This window comes from Helicoverpa zea, chromosome 27, assembly GCF_022581195.2.
Source record: "Helicoverpa zea isolate HzStark_Cry1AcR chromosome 27, ilHelZeax1.1, whole genome shotgun sequence".
Taxonomy (NCBI): Eukaryota; Metazoa; Arthropoda; class Insecta; order Lepidoptera; family Noctuidae; genus Helicoverpa; species Helicoverpa zea.
In genome coordinates, this window is record NC_061478.1 from 250,275 (window position 1) to 273,762 (window position 23,488).

The 23,488-nt window shown below is 42.8% G+C and overlaps 1 protein-coding gene across 4 annotated transcripts; it reads left to right on the forward strand.

Annotated features, from left to right (window-relative positions):
• The first annotated feature begins 2,560 nt into the window (after positions 1-2,560).
• LOC124643398 lies at positions 2,561-20,686 on the forward strand. Of its 4 annotated transcripts, none has more exons than XR_006985933.1 (12): positions 2,561-2,760; positions 3,531-3,626; positions 3,763-3,806; positions 4,305-4,423; positions 5,992-6,110; positions 6,629-6,750; positions 9,598-9,653; positions 11,222-11,378; positions 16,655-16,762; positions 17,431-17,488; positions 18,657-19,908; positions 20,298-20,675. XR_006985933.1 is itself a non-coding variant. In XM_047182384.1 (12 exons), the coding sequence occupies exons 2-11, from the start codon at positions 3,560-3,562 to the stop codon at positions 18,800-18,802; spliced, it is 996 nt and encodes a 331-aa protein (XP_047038340.1). In that variant the 5' UTR covers positions 2,566-2,760; positions 3,531-3,559; the 3' UTR covers positions 18,803-18,804; positions 20,298-20,686. The 4 variants fall into 4 exon arrangements, 2 of the variants coding, with proteins under 2 accessions (XP_047038340.1, XP_047038341.1); XM_047182384.1 differs by having other exon boundaries at positions 2,566-2,760; positions 18,657-18,804; positions 20,298-20,686; XR_006985934.1 differs by lacking the exon at positions 2,561-2,760 and adding an exon at positions 2,848-3,027.
• The last annotated feature ends 2,802 nt before the right edge of the window (positions 20,687-23,488 follow it).

Below are 23,488 nucleotides of genomic sequence, written 5' to 3' on the forward strand. Positions count from 1 at the left end.
GTGCTATAAAGGAGTTAAGATTCAGGTAACACAATGAGTTCAAGTTCGCGAGGAAGTTGAATGACCGAAAATTACAATGACCTCTCAAGGGAGAGCCCCATTTATTTGCGTGGCCAACCGGATTTAGGGTGGAAGATTGGTAGGGTGAGGATACTATAAACAGTTTTTGTTTGTTAAGAAAAAAAAATGTAGACATGGATGGGCTGAGATGCTTTTTTTAATGAAGACAGGCAGCAGCACTTTTGTAACTACTATGACTTAACGTGGCTTGAGGTAGTACTTGGTCACATTTCAATTTTTACAATGCCAATTGCGAGGTGCAATGATCTCATACCTCGTTTAAATCATTGTCTTCAGACCAAACATTCCTACCTCTCATCGACACAAAAAACTGCGGCAAAAACTTGACTTATCCAGCTTTCCCCTCAGTCACCACACCCGACTCTCGTCGGCTACGTCACGAGAACTGACCAATCAGCATTCGAAGCCTGCATCGCGGTATCGAAGTTTTCTCTCCCAGTTTTATGCATACAAATAGCATCTTCACACTCTCGGGGAGTCCGTTGCTACACGGGAAACCGGTCGTGGCGGAGGGCCGGTCTAAGCCTCCGCCATCTGAATATGTCGCCTGAATAAGTCGTCATGTATGGGTTTAATATAAAATGTTAAAAGGATATGTCCAATCATTCTGTTCAATGAAAAACGAGAGTCCTTCTCACATTCACCAGTGTAGCGCCTTTGACTTCCTTTTTGTGGATTTTCTTATTTGATTTTGATGGAAAATAGCTCTATGTCACTGTGCTCGCATTGTTCAAGCAACACTTGACTTTACTTTTGTATATTAATACTAACGATTAAACAGTTGTTTAAATATGTACATCAATAAAGGTAATTTTCTCGTGTGCACTAGTGGCCCTCATCGGCGTATAAGATCTATTCTTTCAACAACATCATCAATGTAAAAATATCTTATATTTTATTACTGACTAGAATTAACTCTGATTAGACTAATACTCTTATAATTAACTTTAGTTGGAATAAGTAACGCTGAACAAAACATGTTCAATAGAGACTCTACATTGTTGAATCCAGACTTTAAAACAAAACAAAGATTTGATTAACAGATTTCGGTAATCAATACTTCATTTCTGTTTGTATACCTATGTAGTGTTGTTTTATGATATTTTGGCACAGTCACATTGCAGCTACAATGTCAAGGCAGGTCATTGAACTCGCGGGTAAATCAATGACCTGACCTGATACCTGAGTGCCTGTTGCCTTAGTCTTCTAAAAATAAATGTTATACGCTCTTTTATCAATAAGTATTTTAAAATTGAATTTATATTGATGTTAAATAAAGTAGAGTTTCTAGTTTAACTCTTCTAGTAAGAAGAGTTAACAGAAATTATATCTTGTAAGAAATTAGGACTAATTAGAAGAAAACATAATTACGATTTATATGGTATATTTTTTCAGGAACAAATTATATGCCAAATTATGAGAAATTAATTTGTATATTAAATTATTTACAGGCTTATGTATATTTAACACATAAGCTCACTGCCAAGTAAATATTCAAAAAGATAATAGTTCTGAAAAACATGCAAAGGGGGAAAAAATCGTGTTCCATTTTCAACGCGCAACAAACAAAAAGGAAGTCATATCAGCTACTAGCGTGTGGATGAGACCTAGTCTCTCTTTATTATTTTTCTTGACATATTTGACATTATATTTTACCATTATATGATTGCTTACGCTTCAACATATCTGATGACAAGGAATTAGACCGGCTCCTCGTCAGTACCGGCTTACGTAGTAGCTACGGACCTCCCATTATCAGTTTTTCTAGTTCCATTCACTGTCCAAATGGCTGTGAAAACTTCGATAGCGCGATGCAGAACTCATATTTCAATATTTTTTTCCAACAAAACTACTATAAAAATCTCAAATTTTAGATGCGCAAAATGCATGTCGCGATAAAGTTAGTTTTCTAATATTTTTTGTTGGATTATTAAGTTTCTTATTGCTGTGTTTTAGGGGGTCACGTTTCTTAATTGGTCTTATGGGAATCGTATAAGAGTGAGTAAGATGGAATGTTCTCGTACAAATAGAATCTACCTGTCCCCAATTGGATGTATGTGCTAATCTGTCTACAGTTTTAGCTCTACCAACTCTACATAAGAGAGATAGCTACATATACGTAGAACATTAGAAAGAGACAGTGGTATGAATGTCGACATGACATCATTTGTGATCAAAGACTTTTAACATAATCATATTAAAAATATCATGAACTTTAATATGTAAAGAAAGTGTAATGCATAGGTAAATAATTATCCAATTACTAAAAACATTTTAGTTAACAGTTGGAGTTAAATACTAAGCAGTGTTTTTTTTTTACGTGGCTACAATTATTTTTTTTTGGTATGTTTTTCTTTAATATTAAACGAGCTGCGATTACCAAATTACTTCTAAAAATATTAATCAAGTAAATAAAGTTAAAACTTATTTATTTAAATAATCGTTAACCTTACTTCCGGTCCAATTTTCAGGGTAAACAAAATTCACGCTGGCAACTCTGACAAGCAGCCGAGATGTCTTCCTCTCGTAATTTACAAAGAAAACCATATTTAATATAGCGTCGACGCCATTTTCGTGCGTTATAATCCATTGAATTGATTTAAATCACTTATTGAACCGTATTGTGAATCTTGTTATCGTGAAATAAAGTGTTGAAAATCATCATTGTTGCCATTAAATGTGAGTATTGATTGTTGCAATAATAAAATTAAAAATGATGGCCGTCCATTTCGTAAAATAGAAACACCGCAACAATGAATTTGGTGTTGCAAGAATTTTTATACACTGATTGACGTTTATTTTGTTTATAAATCGCTTTCGAATATCTAAAACACGTTTATTTGCTATATTATCACTGTAAATATGCTGTATCTGAGGAAATATGGTCGCCTTACTTTGTCTTTCTACGTGTTCGTATATTCACGGCTTTACCTAACTATAAAATAGGTATAATCATACATTGTTGCATATTATAGTTCACTACATGCATGTTTTATGTCATTCATATTGGCCCGATACTGAAGAAATAATATTAATTCTTTTATAAGTTCAGTTATACTTAACTCAGAAAAGGGTCAGTAATAATCTGTAATTTAGTGAAATAGACTTTTTCTGGTCTACGTAACGACTGCCAAAGATGTTCAAATGACAGCCGGGACCCACCAATTTAGTGTACCTTTGTATGTAGTATTTACATTATCAATAAAATGACAATATCATTAAAATATAATAATACTAGCTTTTGCCCGCGGCTTCGCTCCCGTCAACTGACTTCTCTACTTTACCCTATTTTTTTTTTCATAAGAACCTTCTCCTGACAATAACAAACACAACAAAAAAAGAATTAGCCAAATTATTGGTCCAGGCGTTGTTGAGTTATGCGCTTACCAACACATTTTGCGATTCATTTTTATATTATAGATTAAATAAGAATCATGTTTTGATTTCAGTGTAAGACAAGGTATAATACCAGTTAATCATGTCTGATGAAGAGGTGACGGTTGAGACTTCAGACGGCCAGATCCTGTCTGCCGAATATAAGGATGGTAAGTGTATAAACATAATATGTATGTGAAGGATCCATATTGTGTAAAGCTGAGTGATGATTATCTTATTAATAATTATTATTATCTTATTCTTCTTATTATCTTTATTCTTAATTTAATATTAAATTAATTTCAGGTCAACTACAAATAGTGGAAGTCACACCATTTGAAAAGAATCAGGTAAAGAATGCATTTTTTTTATAATTATTATAATTTTTAACATAGCCTGACTTTGCTTTAATGTTGATTATGTACCAAAACCTTTCTCAATCTCATCTTCTAGACATTTCCATTTAAAGATTTTTATTTTGAACTTGCTGGTTCCCATTCATAACTGTTAAAAGCTGCATTAGTACTTTCCTAACCAGGAATCAAACCTCATACTTGAAAAGTTGGCTCTTTAACACATATTTTACACACTGCATACATGTCATCATCCTCCGAGCCTTTTTCCCAACCATGTTGGGGTTGGCTTCCAGTCTAACCGTATTCAGCTGGGTACCAGAGCTTTATAAGGAGCGACTGCCTATCTGACCTCCTCAACCCAGTTACCCGGGCAACACAATACCCCTTGGTTAGACTGGTGACAGACTTACTGGTTTATGACTACCCGTAACGACTGCCAAGGAAGTTCAATGACAGTCTGCATACATGTAATATTTTTATTATTTGTTTTAGGAAAACCACATCTTACCCGACTTGTCAGAGGAAGGTGGTGAGGGCACCAAGTATATGCAAGTGTTAGACACAAGCAAGGGATTGGTGCAGCTTGATCTACTTAATTTGACACTAGTCAGGTATGTATAAAATTATATGATAAATTATTTTTTTACTTTATTTAGCTTTCCTATTTTACCATGAAAAGTAAGACTAGAATTACATAATTTTCAAAATTTTATTTTATTTTATTTTATTGGCTCACCAACAACTGTTAACACTTTAATTTACAAGTTTAAGACTTATGAGATACTTAATCTAGTGTCACAATTCCTTATAGGTAAGCACGACATGAGCTGATTTATTGTGCGATAACATAAACATATATTTTTTTAATATATTATATAAAAACGAATATTAAATATATAAGATATATAAGTTTGTATAAACCTTCAGTTACTCATTACACATTACACTAGTTGGCTAAATTGGTTCTCGATATAGCGATTTTAAAAATCCTGCAGTTCCATCCGCATCCAATAGAAACTACTTACCGTATACAGATAACAGATACAAAGTAGTTCTATGTCTTTGCTCTAAACTACCTACTGATCCAAATTACAATTAAATTGATTCAGTAGTACTCACGATAGACTGAGTTGATAAGTTACTGCGTTGATAATTTACCATAAAAACCATATATTTATTACTGCCTCGGTGGTCTAGCTGTCGCAAGTGCGGTTGAGCACGAGGTTTCGGGTTCGATTCCCGAGTCGGGCTGAAGACCTGCGCCTGATCTCTCTCTGGTCGTGTCGGATTGTCGTCCCATCGCACGCAGACAGTGACGGAATAGTGAGTGCACCGCAGTGTGCGTGCACTATAGTATGTCCTGCGCAGTTGGCTAATCTCCTTACATGAAAACAGCCGCCCTAGCCGATAATCGGTTAAGAGGACATCATCATCATCACTAAGGGCGCTTTCAATTTAGACGGTTGGTGCCGGACTGCTGCCGCACGGTTGTAACGACCATGAGCCGTACTGCTGCCGGACGACAGCAGTACGACGTAAATCGTCTTATTTGAAGAGATACGCGGCTGCAGTCCGATCGAATTTTAGTGATTTCCATCAAAACTTAACTTTAGTCGGCGCCATGGACTCTGACGAGGAAGTGTTATTGTTAGTTCTCTTGCTTTGGCAGAAACATAAACGACGCCGTATTAGGGCGTCGCCAATGTTTTCTTTAAAATATAAAACTGGTGATTTTTATACACTGCACCCTAGATCAAAAGAATGCTCAGCTGCTTTTTTAGTTTTAAAATCGGTAATAAATTTTTCACATAAAACATCCCTAGCTTTTTTTTCTCCAAGCGATTTAAATACTGGTCACATTTAGAATCCCAAACGGCGGGCTGCAACTCTATTTCATTTATAAAATCTTCTGTATTTAAATCATCCATAATTAGGTAGGTATGCACGAAAACGTCTAAGAAACACGATGCGTTCGCAGCACTAGCGAACAACGACTAAGACAGGTTGTTGCCGTTCCGCCAACAGACGTGCGCCGCACTGCTGTCGCACGACTTTGCGTCGAGACATTTTGTATGAAAAATCATAACCGCCCGTGCGCAGTACGATAGTCGGACTGCAGCAGTCCGGTACCAATCGGCTAAATTGAAAGCGCCCTAACAAAGCATTATTCACACTGTAGATGTCAAAATGTTGGAGAGTCGGAGTCATTCCAACTGGTGGCCAACGCAGGCACGTCGGACGGAGACATCTCATCTGATGCCACCGTCACCTGTGTGCTGCAGTCCAGTGATACTGAAGGTACACCACTTTTTATATATTTAGATATAAACAAAAATGTATTATTAACATAAATAACTTGATAGTAAACATGACAGCCCACATATTCATGGTAAATATCTACACAAGTATAATAAATAGACAACATTTTTTTGTTTGTTAATACCCTAAGTTCCTTAAGTTCCTAACGCTTTCAATGTCACTACCCCTGTTAACAAGTATGAGAATTGAGTTTACCCCTAGCTTCATTTTTGTTTAGCCTATATTGTCCCTTTAGGGCCTAAAGGCTAGGAAACTTCTAAACCAATTTGAGAAATTCTTGAACAGTTGGGAAGACACACTATCCCTGTGTGACATAGGCTAAATTTCGTTCAAGTAAGTGCAGGAGTTACTCGGAGGCACGGGTGAAACCGCATGAAACAACAACTAATTACATGTAAAATTGATATCTGTAATTTAAGCTGCCATTCTTCACATAGTTTATAACAAAAATCTTGTTTAATTAAATATTTAAACTAATCAACACACTTTCCATACAGATCCAGACAACCAAGACTCGTACGTAATGGTAGAGAATGAGGATGGACAGGGCTCCCTGGTGATCCTCAAGTCTGCACTGCAGCAGGCCACCGCTGTGCAGGAGCCTGCTGAAGAACCTAAGGTTTGTATTGACTTCTAGTAATTCTTAATCAATAGGCGTGATAACAGGCTTAAAAAATACTGATTCTAATTAGTCGGCATTTTGGATACGTACTTTTTGTATTTTAACAAATCATTAAATAGATACTGATATACATTAAAATTCACGTTTATGTAAAATTTTTACTCAAAAGTGGCGTAACACAAAATTAACCCTTATGTGAGTGACGAATAAAACACCTTTATTAGAGTGACGAGGTACCCGGGTACCTTCATACAGTTTAGACGTAATTTGAACAATCAAGGTCTGTTTTAACAGTACCCTCACTTTGAATACTATTTATTTATTTTAGTTAAGCTAAACAATTGGATCTGACGTTATCGGCGCGCAAGAAACACTTGAATCCATTCAATGCAGCGTGCTTAATATTGACACTTGACTGTTTTCTGTGTTCGTATTTTACGAGTTTATTTCTACTTTGTATAATTATTTCATTATGAATATTGGAGCGAGTACTTCTAACCAAAGATCACATGTTCGAAGATATAATTCAACAGAATTACAAGCGATATTAGCAGAATCTTCCAGTGATGAAGGTGAGTTTGTTACTTCTGATAATGAACACGATTATATTCCTTTGGTTGAAGAGGGTGGATTGGAAATTTCTGATGTTGAGCCAGAAGCTGAAGTCGAAAATGAAATCGACTCTTAGGATTCCGATGCGAGTTTTGAAGGTGAATCATTTGAAAACATTTTTATTGCAAAAGATGGAACACGGTGGCAGTCTGATCCACTTCCCAGAACACAAACTAGTAGTCGAAACATTATTCGTCAACGGGGCGGGGCTGCATCTTTCAGTAAACTTTACAATCAAATGGAAATATTCAAAAATATATTGTCCAATGAGATGTGTGACATAATCTTGAGGGAAACTAATCGGAAAGGGACTAAGATTACTGAAGCATACAATAATAAGCTGATAGAAAATTATCCTGACATTAGCAAGCGACCGAAACAAAAAATATTCAAACCATTCATGGAACAAGAATTGGATGCATTTTTTGGCATTCTAATCTCTAGTGGGGTGCATAGATCTAATAAAGAGCATTTGACTGAATTGTGGAAATCCAGTCACCTACCATTATTTCGGGCTGCGATGTCCCATGATAGATTCAAAATGACATTGCAGCTTTTGCAGCATATATCATTTACATGGAACATAACCCACAATTTGTCTCTAGTGACAGACGTAGAAAATTTTTGAAATCATTGAGTCTACAACTGTGTGGTAAAAATATAGAAGAAATATCAAAAAAATCCATTGTGACATCAAAATTACATGTAAGATCTGCAATGCAGGACGTGCTTGGCCAAGAACTAAGGCTTTCGATTCCTTCTGGATCTACAACTTCTATAAGTCGGACCAGACGAGATTCTACAGGGCGTGTTGCAGTCGTCGGAAGTTGCTACATGTGTAGAGAACTCAAACGCAAGCAAAGAAAAACACGAAAAGCTTGCAGTAACTGTAAAAAACCAGTTTGTGATGAGCATGCAGTAACTCGTCCAACAAGTAACACCTGTTTCGGGATATATAATAATTCTGAATAAACAAAGAATTTGTAATTTTTATAGAAATAAAACATCATAACAAATTATTATTATTTCATTTTTGTACCAAATTATAAATACTTTTTTCATTGTCATACAAGACGCAAAGAGGTACCCGGGTACCTTGTCACTCTACTGTGAGTTTATATTATGTTTTGGTTTCCACAAAACATTGTAAATAGTTGACTGGGTTAAAATATTAAAAAATATATAATTTATAAATAGTTAAGAGCTCTCAGGAAAGCACAGCCACTTACAGAGCGTAAAACATACTTTTCTTTAAATTTGAAAATGCTAAAGGTACCCCGGTACCTCGTCACTCACATAAGGGTTAAATCTGTATCTTCGTTGTTATTTGTTTGTGGAAGAAAATAAAAAATACGTCCATTATTTTAGGGCTATCTAAATGACTAATTACTTTTTACCCACGACGGAACGGAGCAGGTATATGCGTTTAGGGTGGAGATGTGCGTTTGTGTGTGCGTTTGTGCAAAGTAATGTTCCCACATATCTTCTAAACTAATGATCTGATTTTGATGCGGTTTTCAATAAAGGGTTTGTGTTCGATCAGTTCATGTTCTTGGACAGGTGTCATGGCTGTAACTCACTAGGGGGCGCCATAATATTAGTGCCAAATAATGTTGCAATATAGTCAAAACGTCCGATTACAATTCTGTTTTCATCAGCATGTGTACGTGCTTAATGCATGTTCAGAAAAAATAAAAATTACGCCTGTAACTCACTAGAGTTTAATGGCAGCCCCCGACGCATATTCCTATACTATAATTGGGTTAAGTCGGGGGTTTTGAGTTATTTTATTATTTTTCAATAAGATTATTACCGTCGGGGGTTTTTTCAAAATTTTTAATTTTGCTTCATTTTTTATAATTATTTGCTTGAAATATGGTTTTACATAAGGTGTTATATAACAATTATGTAAGTTGTAGTGTACAAAACATATTTCACCCGTATTACGGGTATGCAAAATATAGTTCTTTAAAGCTAATGGAATTATATAATATACTTATTATCTGTTAAATTAAAATATTAATCAATTAAATTAATTTTTAAATTAAATTATTGGTTATAAAAAAAGGTACGGCATTTAGTGGGCACCAAATCGACATGTACTTTTGTTGTTCTTTAACACTATAAAACCTCGCCTGAATTAGCCACTTCATTTCATTTCAGCCTTTTCATTCATCATGTCTATTGAATTATTAGTGGGCACAGTCCTTAAGGTTTTATAATTTGTTACAGAAAACTTTGTCACCAGCAGATTTGTTAGAAAAGGCGAAGTCTCTACACAAAGCCAAGTGAGTATTAAACTAATCCCACCCAAAACAAAAATGTGAAAGACTGCCAAGTTCGATAATATGGGAATGCTTCGCCTATAAAAGAAGTGAGATCTGAATAAGTACCAAGTTCCATACACATACCTCAGTTAAAAATAGTTACTTTTTAATGATGTTACTTGGAAAGTTTTCATACACCTTGTTATAAACGTACTAAACGCAATGAATCAAGTATTTAATTTTCTATTAAAACTTGCCAGGTAACATCATTAAAAAGTAACTATTTTTAACTGAGGTATGTGTATGGAACTTGGTACTTATTCAGATCTCACTTCTTTTATAGGCGAAGCATTCCCATATTATCGAACTTGGCAGTCTTTCACATTTTTGTTTTGGGTGGGATTTCATTTATTTTTGTAAGGTTGTTTATTTTATTTTTTTCTTATGATGAAGTTAGTTAAAGGAATGTCTCATTTATACTATCTTTTAGATTTTTTAATATGCACTATGTTTCTTACAAAGAAATGAACTAGATTAACTAAATGGACTAGATTTACCAACTGACTGACATGACATGTTATCATATATTATGTTCGTGGATCAAAGTTACACATTCGTTATTTTCGAAAGTGATTCACACTTGGCCGTTTTCAGATTTTTATTTTACTTCTAACTACACTATTTTACTTCTAACTAAACTAAATACAAACCATTCGAAGATATATTATATAAATATAGATAAATTTAGTTCGTTTTAGTTCCTTAGGGGTATAAATTTACACCGGGTATAAAACACCTTCATTATTTTGAAACCGACTCACACTTGGCCATTTTCAGATTTTTCCCTTTACCTTGACATAAAGACCTACCTCCATGCCAAATTTCAAGTCAATACGACCATTGGAAGTGGTCTAGGTTTTTGATGAGTGAGTCAGTGAATCAGTCAGTCAGTGAGTGTATAGTAAAAATAGCGATTTTCTGACGTCAATATCTCAAGACCTACAATAGGTATATTAATGAAATTTTGTATTTTAGATAAGTGAGGGGGTCTCAATAGATACTAGAAATTTGATATGCGTAAATAAAATAGATTTTGAGTTACAGGGGGGTCGAATTTGGCCCGAAATGGTTCGTGTAATATAACCCACGGCCGGTGTGTCGCTTTTTTTGCTCGAACTTGGCGGACACACTGCCGTGTGTCTAGATCTTCTTAAAGTTTGTAATAATGATTGAATTTTCAATGATTATGATAATATACAATACAAATTTTAATATCTTAGGCAGTCGTTAACAACCAGTTTTACCAAGGGGTTGCCTGGGTACGACACAGGTGCACTCACTCCTTCACTCTCATGGCGCGATGGGACGGCAATCCGACACCACCGGAGAGAGATCAGGCGCAGGACAGACATTTACGTGCTCTCCGATGCACGGGTGGATCAATCACCAACTTCCAGACTCCGGGCTGCTTTGTGAAAGTTTAAGAAAACCCACAAAGCGATTTCGTGCTCAGCGGTCGTGCTTGCGACATCTAAACCAACGAGGCAGCTATTTAATGACTTGACGACAAAAACTTTGCCCCTCCACAGAGCTTTACAAGCGAGCCGTGGCCGCGGCCGGAAGCGGAAGAGCGACCTGCCGCCTCCGCACGAGCTGCTAGCCTCGCCCAACTTCCGCCTGTACCTGTACTCCTGCAAGCTCTGCGCCTTCAAGTGTAATGCCGTCAAGGAGATGTCTGCTCACAAGGTATATATGCTGCTAGCTTTCTAAATTATATGTTAAAAGAACATTGTCAGACTCGTGAAGGTAATATAATGTTAACTATCTTAACTTAATGTTGTGGACTTGTGTCTGCGCAAATGCTCGTACACTATAATATGTCCTGCGCAGTTGGCTGATCTCCTTACATGAGAACTACCGCCGTGGCCGAAATCGCCCGTGGACGCCATCACATTATAACTTAATGTTAAGAAAATCTCGTTCAGTCCACAGACATCGTATAGAGGGCCGAAGTAGGTTATGTTCATACAAATGCTTGCTCGTGGCTTATATGCTTGCAGCGTGACCCAGCGTCGCCGCGCGCTCCGAGTGCGTTCCTCACAGCGCAACGATAGATTTAGGTACAAGCCGCGACCAAGCATTTGTATAAAGATAATTTATTTTGCAAGTTGAACATTACATCACTTTTACACGTCATTTTAAGAACGCTGGGGTCGGCATTTCCTAACTGACTGATACCTGAGAAGAAGCTCCGAAACAAACTCAAAGGCCTGCCTATAACACGGAGGGCAGCCAACGCGGCCAAAAAGAAGGCCCAAAAACAGCGGCGCAGACAGCGAGCCGCCGCGGCGCAACTCCGCGCCCCCAAGACCGCGGCTGTAGTAGTCACACTACAGCCGGACGCGGTCAAAAGGGGCGTGTCGTACCGCGACGTGCTCGCCAAAGCCAAGGATCGCTCTAGCCGAGAGGCTCTGGGTAAGTGCGGACGATGCCCGAGTCTCCAGGCCCTACAAGTGCGCGGATCTGCGCATCATGGGCCTGGACGACTCAGTTACTGCGGAGGAGGTGGTGGCCGCCGTCGCTAGGACGGGTGGGTGCTCTGCCGACGAAGTCAAGGCGGGCACCATACGTCCCGACTTCAGGGGCACGTGCACCATCACGGTGAGCTGCCCCGTGACGGCGGCCAAGAACATCGTTGACGGCCGAAGATTGCTGGTTGGCTGGGTGTCGGCGCAGGTCAAGCTGCTTGACCCCAGACCGCTGAGGTGCTTCCGATGCCACGTCGGGCATCATGTGGGTGTCCGTTGCACCTCGGAGGTCGACCGCAGCGCCCTCTGTTTCCGCTGCGGTCAGCCCGGTCACAAGGCCGTGGAATGCAGCGCCACGCCGCACTGCTCTGCATGTGCGGCTGCTGGCAAGCCGGCCGAACACCGGGCGGGAAGCAAGACCTGTGCCCCACCCGCCAAGCCGGGTAAGGGCAAGGGTCGGCCGTCCCACCGCCGCCACCTCCGCAGTGGCCACCACCGCAGCTCCTGCGGCCGCCGCCGCCTCCAACGCTGCCGCCGCTGTCGACGCCGTCGCCACTGCTGCTGCCGCAGCGCCCGCGTCTGAAGAGGAGGAAGACGTGATGGAGTGCTAGTCTGGCTCCATTACGCTTCCTCCAGGCGAACATCAACCACTGCGCCCGTGCCCAGGATCTGTTGCTCCAAAGCATGGCGCAGTGGTCGATCAACATCGCCGTGGTCGCTGAGCCGTACTTTGTCCTTCCCAGGGATGACTGGGTTAAGGACCTTAGCGGCAGTCAGTGACCATCATATCGTCGGCCGCCGCTGGTACTCCTTCCCTCGAAGGGGTGAAGAGTGAAAGGGGTTGCGTCGCAGCACGGTTCGGGGAGATAGTCGTCGTGGGTTGTACTTCTCCCCGAGCCGAACTCTCGCCGAGTTCCACAACTCCCTCCTGGAGTTGTCCGTCGTCGTCGGAAGTTATTCCCTCCCTGTGCTAGTGTTAGGGGACTTCAACGCCAAGAACTTGGCCTGGGGTTCCCGACGCACAGATGCACGGGGCAGGATGGTGCGGGGCAAGCTCTCACTCTGCTGCCGCGTGTCTTTGACTGGCGCGTGGAGGAGAGGGTGGAAACCTACTCCGATCACCGGTACATCCGGTTTGACGTCTCCGCCCAGAACCCTAGCGCGCCGGTCCTGCAGACCCCGAGTGGTCCACGTTGGGCGCTGAGGCACCTTGACCGGGAGCTTCTCCTGGAAGCCTCAGTCGTGCGGGCCTAGGTGTCATCACCGGACAGGCCCGCCGACATCAACGGCGAGGCGGAGTGGTTCCGGGAGACCATGTCCGAGATTTGTGACGTGGCCATGCCCCGAGCCCCGTCAGGACGCGCCCGACGCCAGGTGTACTGGTGGTCTTGCGAGATCGCGGCCCTTCGAGAGGCGTGCGTCGCTGCGAGGCACCGGTACACCAGACACCGCAGGCTGCGCATCCGCCCTCCGGATGCAGAGGCCAGAGAAGCAGAGCTGTACGAGGGATACAGAGCTGCGAAGACCAATTGGCCATCGTCCAGGCCAAGGAGGTGGCCAATGCGGAGTTGCTGGGGTCTCTGGACAGAGATCCGTGGGGGCGCCCTTACAAAATGGTGCGGGGCAAGCTCCGCCCATGGGCCCCCCCGCTGACCCAGAGTCTTCGGCCTCAGCTGGTGGAGGAGGTGGTGAGCGCTCTGTTCCCTTCGCGCGGGGAACACTCTCCCCCGCCCATGTCTCTGCAACCCGCGGTGTCAACCACGGACTACACTTCCGACGACGACGATGTCCCCGAGGTGACTGGGGTGGACCTGAGAGTGGCGGTGGCTAGGCTGAAAGCCAAAAACACCGCCCCAGGGCCTGATGCTGTGTCCCATTCGTCTTGGCAGTGTCTCTTGACATCGCCAACGCCTTCAACACCCTTCCCTGGAGTTGCATCAGGGAGGCACTCCGGTATCACCGGGTGCCGACCTACCTTCGTCGCGTGGTCGAGGCCTATCTGTCGGATAGGTCCATCATTTACCCTGGTCACAACGGGGAATGGAACCGGCGAGAGATGTCGTGCGGTGTTCCGCAGGGGTCGGTTCTGGGCCGCTCTTGTGGAACATCGGCTACGACTGGGTGCTGCGCGCCGACCTCCCTAGCGGCGTCAGCGTGGTCTGCTACGCTGACGACACGCTGGTTCTGGCACAAGGGAGGTCGCACCAGGAGGCGGCCGACATAATGGCGCGCGGGGTTGCGACGGTCATCGAGAGGATCCAGCTGCTGGGACTGGAGGTGCTTTCATGGGCTTCGGAACGCGCCACCTTCAGGCCTCTGCCTCGAATTTTGCGGGCAGCGGGGCGGCGGCGGCGGCGGCGCGGGAGCGGCAGGATCTTACGCGTATAATCAAATGGACCGGCCCTCGAATACAGCGGCGCGGGAGCGGCGCGGCGGCGGGCAACGAGCGGTGCGCTCCAGTCAAGCGGTGACCGCCCGCGTTGGGCGTCTGCATTGTAGGCATAGTGTTATACATTTTTTTTTGTGACGTATCAAAATGTCTTCGGACGTGCAAGAGCTAATTATTTCGGCCATCTTTGAGAGGACATATGGAACAGCAAACACAACAGAACACAACACTACACTGCTATAGTGCCGCGCGATCTGCCCGCTAGTTTCGAGAACAGGTATGCGTTGCCCGCCCCGCTCCCGCGCCGCCGCCGCTGCCGCCCCCGCCCCGCTGCCCGCAAAATTCGAGGCCGAGGCCTCAGGCTCCCAAGTCACGGTGGGGGGGGTTACCATCGGCGTCGAGAGGGCGATGAAATACCTGGGACTCGTCCTCAACAGCCGGTGGAACTTCGTCGAGCATTTCCGACGTTTGGGCCCCAAACTGGAGAAGGCAGGTGCTGCATTCAAGCGGCTCCTGCCCAACCTGGGAGGCCCAAACGCCCCCTGCCGTAAACTCTACGCGGGGGTCATGCGGTCCATGGCCCTTTACGGGGCCCCGGTATGGGCACGTTCGGTACGGCCGCGGGCTGTACACTACCTGAACGTGCCCCAAAGGGTGATTAGGCTAATCCGGGGGTACCGCACGATCTCCCGCGAAGCAGCTGGCCTACTAGCCGGACTGCCACCGTGGGATCTGGAGGCGAGGGTCTTCTTGCGCCTGTACGACTGGCGCAAGGAGGCTCAGCGCCGGGGGGGAAACTCCGCTGCCGCGGCAAGTTGTCGCGCAGCGGGCGGAGCTCCGGCGCGATCTCATGGTGGCCTGGAGGGAGCGACTGTCGCAACCCAGTGCAGGGCACGCCACCATCGTGGCGGTAAGTCCCCTCTTTGAGGAGTGGCTCGGGAGGAGTCACGGCGCCCTCACGTACCGCATGACGCAGGTCCTCACCGGACACGGTTGTTTCGGGAGGTACCTGCACCGAATCGGTCGTGAGGAGACGCCCGGGTGTCACCATTGTGCGGACAGCCCCGAGGACACTGTGGACCACACAGTCCAGGTGTGGCCCGCATGGGAAGGGCACCGCCGGGTCCTCGTCGAGGCTTTGGGCGGCGGTGACCTCTCGCGTCCGGCCCTGGTTCAGGCCATGGTCCGGGGCGAGAGGGAATGGGATGCCGTCGCCTCCTTCTGCGAAGCGGTCATGCTCGAGAAGGAGGAGGCGGAACGCCAGAGAGTTCGCACCTCTCATCCCGGCCGCCGCGCTGGACCAGGTAGACACCATGGGCGCCGGGTGTCGCGAGATGACTCCCGGCCACCGTAGGCGTGGGTCTGTGGGCGGTGAGTTCGGGTGGCTCATCGTCTCTCTGTCTACTTAGACGACAGACCCGTGTCGACGGCGCGCGTTGTTCCACGCGCTCCTCAAAGAGATGTCAGCAACCCCAGCGGGGCCCAGCAGGGCCAAGGCCTGCCGGGGCTGCAGGTTGTTCGAAAGAGATACCGCGGTCCTGGTACATAAAAGGCCTATGACGGAACACGACGGTTTTTAGTCAGTAAGAGTCTGACACTCCCTCACCGCTGGTAACCCACAGCGGGAGGGGTCATTTGATGATTTTTGTCGTCGGAAAAAAAAGGCCTACCTATAACTATACCTACCCATAACCTACTTCGGCTCTTTATACTATGTCACAGAAGTATTAATAGGTATCTACAAAGATTAGACTTCAATTTAATAGGCATAGTGAATGAAAAATTAACTAATCTGTCTTTTAGATAAATTTTAAAATATGGGCACGTATATTTTCTTTTTTCTCACAGACAACAACACAATTGAATTTTATGTTACATCACTTCTAAGTATACATTATACATAAACGCGACGTCATAAGTCGTAACGTACGTCATAATTCCCAATTTTTGTAGCTTTCTCAATAAATATTTAAGGTTTTCTTAAAATTAAAAATGCATGCCCAATATTTTTCCTTATTTAAATTGCGGACTAAAATCAGAATCATTATTTTTAGCCCTGTCGTCATACCTGCTATTATATAAAAACTAACTTGATTATCCTTTAGGCCCGCGAGCACGGCGGCGCGAGTCGCGGTCGGTCGGGCGGCGGGCGCGGCGCCGCCGTCACGCTGCAGTGCGCGAGGTGTCCCTTCCGCGCCGCCGTGCACACACAGGTATGTAGCTGTGCACGAGATACTAACTATTGCATATCCCCCTAATATTATAAATGCGAAAGCAACTATCCGTCTGTCTTTTCTGCACGCCTAACCTATTAAACCAATTTGTGTGAAAGGTACAGTTTCAAGCTATAAACTTAAAGACAGGATAGTTCTTATTACAAAAAAATATAAAAATAAAATTTATTCCGGACATATAGCGCCATCTATTGGTCAAACCAAAAATCTGCCGGAAGTCACTATTCCACGCGAACGAAGTCGCGGGCAAAAGCTAGTACTTATATTTACATAGTTCATAGTAACTGACTCGTTAGTGTAGCTGTCGCAAGTGAGTCGCTGAGCACGAGGTCTCGGGTTCGATTCCCGAGGCGGGCCGAAATCACTTTGTGGATTTTCGAAACTTACACAAAGCAGCCCAGAGCCTGGAAGTTGGTGATTGATACACCCATGCATCGAAGAGCACGTAAGTGTCGGTCCTGCGCCTGATCTCTCTCCGGTCGTGTCAGATTGTCGTCCCATCGCGCTATGAGAGTGAAGGAATAGTGAGTGCACCTGTGTCCAAGCAATTGCTCGTGCACTATAATATGTCCTACGCAGCTGGCTGATCTCCTTACATGAGAACAGTCGCCACAGCAATTTAATTTAAAAATGTTGTTATATTCCAGTTGATGAAGCACGTGCAAGAGAAACATCTGGAGGGTGAAACCAGTAAATCTACCGATTGTAAGTATACATATAATATAAATATACAATAATTTATAGTACATGTCGGGTGTGTCGTACCTAATTACATTAAATTAAATACGTTAATATAAGTCGATTAGCACAAATAAAATGAGCAAAAAAATGTTTTTTCAAACAAAGTAAATAGATTAAAAATGTGCGAGAATTAGACACCATATAAGAGTCAGTCATTACAAACAACTGAAATTCTCCCTTGAAAACTGAAGCTGTCAACTGATCAAAACATTCGATACTCCTAACTTTATCTCTGCTTTACACATGATGTTGTAAATTATGAAAACGAAAAATGACTCCTGTGGTCAAACCACTGATTGGATTAGGTTATTTTTTTTACAATTCGCCATAGAATATCATAAAGTACATATGATAGGATTTAATGTGATTAGGTACGACACACTCGATAGACGTGCTAATTTCGTTTTATTTCTGGTAGATATGGTAGACGCTGCTTATTTTAATAAATTGATAGTTGTTTTTCTTCGAAAAAATCCAAACTTGTGGTTCGTTACATACAGAAATGAATTTTATTCAGTGCGCAAACTGTCAACTTATAGTCAAATAAGTTTTATAGATACGTATATTTTTATTTTGTTGTGTTTTAGTACAAAAAAGATTAGTTCTTGATAGCGAAAGATGTTTATTTTGTAACTGATTGTACGGTAACAGTCGTCATAGTAGGCACGGCGGCAACGCGAAACCGGTCACTGACGCGAGCGCGGCTCCAAGCGTGTGAGAATAGTTATACCCTATTTATCGAGCCGTGAGCCAAATTGTGTAACAAAGAATAAAATTATTAAGAAAATAATTTACGGCATTCATTATATTTGATTTCAAATAAGTCTGAACGGATTACATAAGTTCGACAGACATCATTCTAAAATATCATTTCTAATGTTGTCAGTGTATTATTTCCGTGGTTATTTTTATAAAATATGTTCACTGTTTCAATCGTGACCTACAAAGAACCCTTTTTATGGTTTGTTTACCATTTGGTTCACCAAATCAAATCCATTTATTGTTTGTCACAGGTAAAAGGTAGTTCTTACAAGTTTCATAGTTGTATCACTGTAATATACCCATGGGGTGTACAATATTTGTTAATAATATTTTTTTGTACATTTGATATATTATTAACGTATGGGCGCAGTGTCCCCGGCGGTGCAGGTGCAGCTGTACAGCGCGGCGGTGGCGGCGGCCGACGTGCTGGTGTGCGGCGCCTGCGGCTACGAGTCCGCCTCGCGCCTCGCCTTCCGCCGCCACATCGAGCGGCACCATGACGTCACCACCTGCTGACAGTATGTACTGTCATACATCTATACGAGTCCGCCTCGCGCCTCGCCTTCCGCCGCCACATCGAGCGGCACCATGACGTCACCACCTGCTGACAGTATGTACTGTCATACATCTATACGAGTCCGCCTCGCGCCTCGCCTTCCGCCGCCACATCGAGCGGCACCATGACGTCACCACCTGCTGACAGTATGTACTGTCATACATCTATACGAGTCCGCCTCGCGCCTCGCCTTCCGCCGCCACATCGAGCGGCACCATGACGTCACCACCTGCTGACAGTATGTACTGTCATACATCTATACGAGTCCGCCTCGCGCCTCGCCTTCCGCCGCCACATCGAGCGGCACCATGACGTCACCACCTGCTGACAGTATGTACTGTCATACATCTATACGAGTCCGCCTCGCGCCTCGCCTTCCGCCGCCACATCGAGCGGCACCATGACGTCACCACCTGCTGACAGTATGTACTGTCATACATCTATACGAGTCCGCCTCGCGCCTCGCCTTCCGCCGCCACATCGAGCGGCACCATGACGTCACCACCTGCTGACAGTATGTACTGTCATACATCTATACGAGTCCGCCTCGCGCCTCGCCTTCCGCCGCCACATCGAGCGGCACCATGACGTCACCACCTGCTGACAGTATGTACTGTCATACATCTATACGAGTCCGCCTCGCGCCTCGCCTTCCGCCGCCACATCGAGCGGCACCATGACGTCACCACCTGCTGACAGTATGTACTGTCATACATCTATACGAGTCCGCCTCGCGCCTCGCCTTCCGCCGCCACATCGAGCGGCACCATGACGTCACCACCTGCTGACAGTATGTACTGTCATACATCTATACGAGTCCGCCTCGCGCCTCGCCTTCCGCCGCCACATCGAGCGGCACCATGACGTCACCACCTGCTGACAGTATGTACTGTCATACATCTATACGAGTCCGCCTCGCGCCTCGCCTTCCGCCGCCACATCGAGCGGCACCATGACGTCACCACCTGCTGACAGTATGTACTGTCATACATCTATACGAGTCCGCCTCGCGCCTCGCCTTCCGCCGCCACATCGAGCGGCACCATGACGTCACCACCTGCTGACAGTACCACATCCCATCATCATCTCCCGAGCCCTTTCCCAATTATGTCCGGATCTGACTACCTGATCTTCTCAACCCAGTTATTCGGCCAACCCACCATCTCATACTAGGTACAAGATAAAAACTCGTTTTTCCAAAGAAGGTTGAAAATCAGCTCTTTTTGAAGGTCAAATTGACAAAAGGTAGCCCCCAAACCGCCCTTCACAACTTCCTATTTTATTTCGAGCAACAGGACTCATAGTGTTAGTACCTACGTATTTGATCTGGATTATTTGTACCTTATCTACACTACTATTATAAAGATAAAACATTTTTTGTTTGTTTGTAACTTAATTGCCCCGACACTACTGAAAAAACAGAAAATATAATTTATCTAACCCTTTTTTTTACAGGTGCGGTATTCTGGACTAAACATCCAAATCAACAAGGAATTGAAATCACATTCTTTGTTATTATCTTTGAGCGCAGTCTTCATGAAGTCAATATATTCCTAGCTAAGGTTATTCCATCGGTTTCACCTGTGAATAAAAACTATTCTGTTACTATTACTCACCCACGGAGTAAGGGAAGATGAGCGGGGATGTCATAACGCAGGTAGGTCAAAAACGTTCGGTCGTCTCAAATACGAACGGTGTTTGTGACTAAGGGTCCGTCCAAACAGACCGGCTCGGAGAGCATCGGCGCGCATTTTTCTTTTCACACAGACCGGAGCTGATCGGCTGCGCGAGCATTAAAGAGCATGCAATCGGAGCCAAACGTCAAGAAAAAGTACGCGATCGGAGCGGGCCGGCTCCTCTTATTATTTCACACCGAGCTCATTCGAGCATTCTCAATGACAAAAGCATGCGCATGTAAAAATAAACCTTACTTCAAATAATAAGTACTCAATTTTCAACGTGTTAAGAATTTGCTCTGCTCTCCGAGCCGGTCTGTCTGAACGGACCCTAAACGATCAGTTACGAGTGAGCCAACGAGGCGTTAAGAGTTCTTAGATGATTTTGCATTGTGACACTTCTGCTAGTCATTTTTAGGGTTCCGTACCTCAAAAGGAAAAAACGGAACCCTTATAGGATCACTTTGTTGTCCGTCTGTCTGTCTGTCTGTCTGTCTGTCTGTCTGTCTGTCTGTCTGTCTGTCTGTCTGTCTGTCAAGACCCTTTATCTCAAGAACGCGTGGACGTATCAAGATGAAATTCACATGAAATGCTCAGGTCTGTTGTCCCTTTAAGCTGTGAAAATATCAAGCTTCTAAGCCAAGCCAATCAAAAGATACAACCGATTATGTCGATATTTTCAACAAATTCTCGACACTCGCAAAGGAATCAAAACCTACAGGGTACTTCCCGTAAACTCAGAGTCTTGAAATTTGGCATGAAGTATTGTCATATAATGCAAATATAGGAAAAATTACGAAAATCTCATTTTTTTAGTTATATAATATAAAAAAATATATTTTAATAAAATGAAACTTACTACCTTATTTCTCACGAACGAATAAAGGTATCAAATTGAAATTTATACCAAATACCTAAGTCTATTGTCCCTTTAGGCAGTGAAAAAAACAAACTTCTAAGTTAACGCGATCAAAAGATACAGCAGTTATACCGACACCTTAGACGAATTTCTGTCACACGCTAGGGAATCAAAACCTACAAGGTACTTCCCGTGAACTCAGAATCTTGAAATTCGCCACGAAGCAGCGTTATATAGTACAGATAAAGGAAAAATTGCGAAAATGATTAATTTGAAGTTACATAAAATATTAAAATATTATTTTTGCTTACACGACATAAAATATTTTTTTAATAATTATAAACTTACTAACTACCCTTTTTTACATGAACGCGTAGAGATATTAAAGTTGAAATTCATATCAAACACTTCTTAAATATAATTGCCACTAAACTATGAAAAATTTTAAATCATTCAAAGGTCATTGGGCACCTTAGTATGAAAACCATACCCACGGCGGATACGAACGAAATATAGCACAGTATAATGATAAAGGCTCTGATTTACTATGGCATTAGTCGCATCTATGTGAACCGTGAGAATCTAGAGAAAATCAGGTGTAAACATCAAATATTTTCCTCATTTCAATGGGGAATTTAAACGACCAAATTTGACGGATTTGAGAAATCATTTCTTTGTAGTGAAAGAGTATACTCGCCGTTTATTTCCATTGTCATCAGGTCAGGATCTGATGATGGAAATCCTGAGAAATCGAGGGCAACTATAAAAAATTGTAGGCATGCATAGGATTAAAACTTGATTCTCAGATGTATGTCTGGTGATACTATCAAACAGTGAAAGTTTAGAGCTTACCTGATGATGGAGACGTGAGAAAGTCGAGAGAACTCTATGCATGTTTAAAAAAATAATAGATCCCATTAGTAGTGAATTCTCATCACCTAAAATAAAATAAGCTCCAACACAAGGTTACGTTATAAATTGTAAAGGAGTTCCCATAACTATATCTGATCTTTGCTATCGATCCCACAATGGCAGTTAAACCTATCTATGTGGAAAGTCTTCGCCAATACGAATAAAATAAGCCCAAACACGTGGTAGTTGCAACATACCGTTCAGGAGTTCCCTCGACTCTCTGTAGTCTCCATAATCAAATCAGCTCCAAACCTTCACTGTTTACAAGTACCCTCAAAAATACACTCACATGTCTGGTTTTGACTCGATGCGTGACTACAATATTCAAGAGTTGCCCTCGATTACTCAGGGTTTCCAGATCCTTTCTTTATGAAAAGTCTTTAACAATAAAAACTAGCATTGCAACCTGTAAAATCCTCTGAAACTGCTTGTCTATTATATTTTTCAAACGATCCTGGACATTCAAAGAAACGTCATACCATTCTCCACGATTTAAAACTACTTTGATTCATGTCCGCCACTTTTTACAAAGCGGGTCAGATATGCCCAATGACCTTTAAGACATAATTAGTTATTTTCAATCAGATTTCTGAATGATGACTATAAAATGTTGTATATAAATAACTTTAATAAAATAACTTTTACAAGGTACTGGCCTACTATTTTAGTTATATTATAAAATAAAAAATATTAGCTATTTTGACTCTCACGAAATTACCATAACTATGATTGTTCTAAACTGAACGGTTGGCGCGAGACTCACTTTTTATCTAACCAGGATTTGTACGGAACCCTCGGTGCGCGAGTCCGACTCGCACTTGGCCGGTTTATTTTCTCCATGTAGTCACCAAAATTGTATTCTTTTAATAATAGATAGTTCGTAGCCATGGTAACGCAACACACATTTTGCATTTATACATTATAGAAAATCAAACAAATTACTTAATTTCATTTCCTATCTGTAATGAAACTATTGTATGACAAAGTAAACATCGTAATATTGTGTAAATAGGCATTTTATCATCATCATCATCATCATCCTCCGAGCCTTTTCCCAACTATGTCGGGGTCGGCTTCCAGTCTAACCGGATTCAGCTGAGTACCAGTGCTTTACAAGAAGCGACTGCCTATCTGACCTCCTCAACTCAGTTACCCGGGCAACCCGATACCCCTTGATTAGACTGGTGTCAGACTTACTG

Bases quoted from the DNA above. Each gene is read 5' to 3' on its own strand.
- LOC124643398 (XM_047182384.1), top strand. From the start codon at position 3,560: ATGTCTGATGAAGAGGTGACGGTTGAGACTTCAGACGGCCAGATCCTG. The intron at 3,807-4,304 runs GTAAAGAATGCA...TATTTGTTTTAG, and splicing joins CACCATTTGAAAAGAATCAG to GAAAACCACATCTTACCCGA. The intron at 16,763-17,430 runs GTATGTAGCTGT...GTTATATTCCAG, and splicing joins GCGCCGCCGTGCACACACAG to TTGATGAAGCACGTGCAAGA.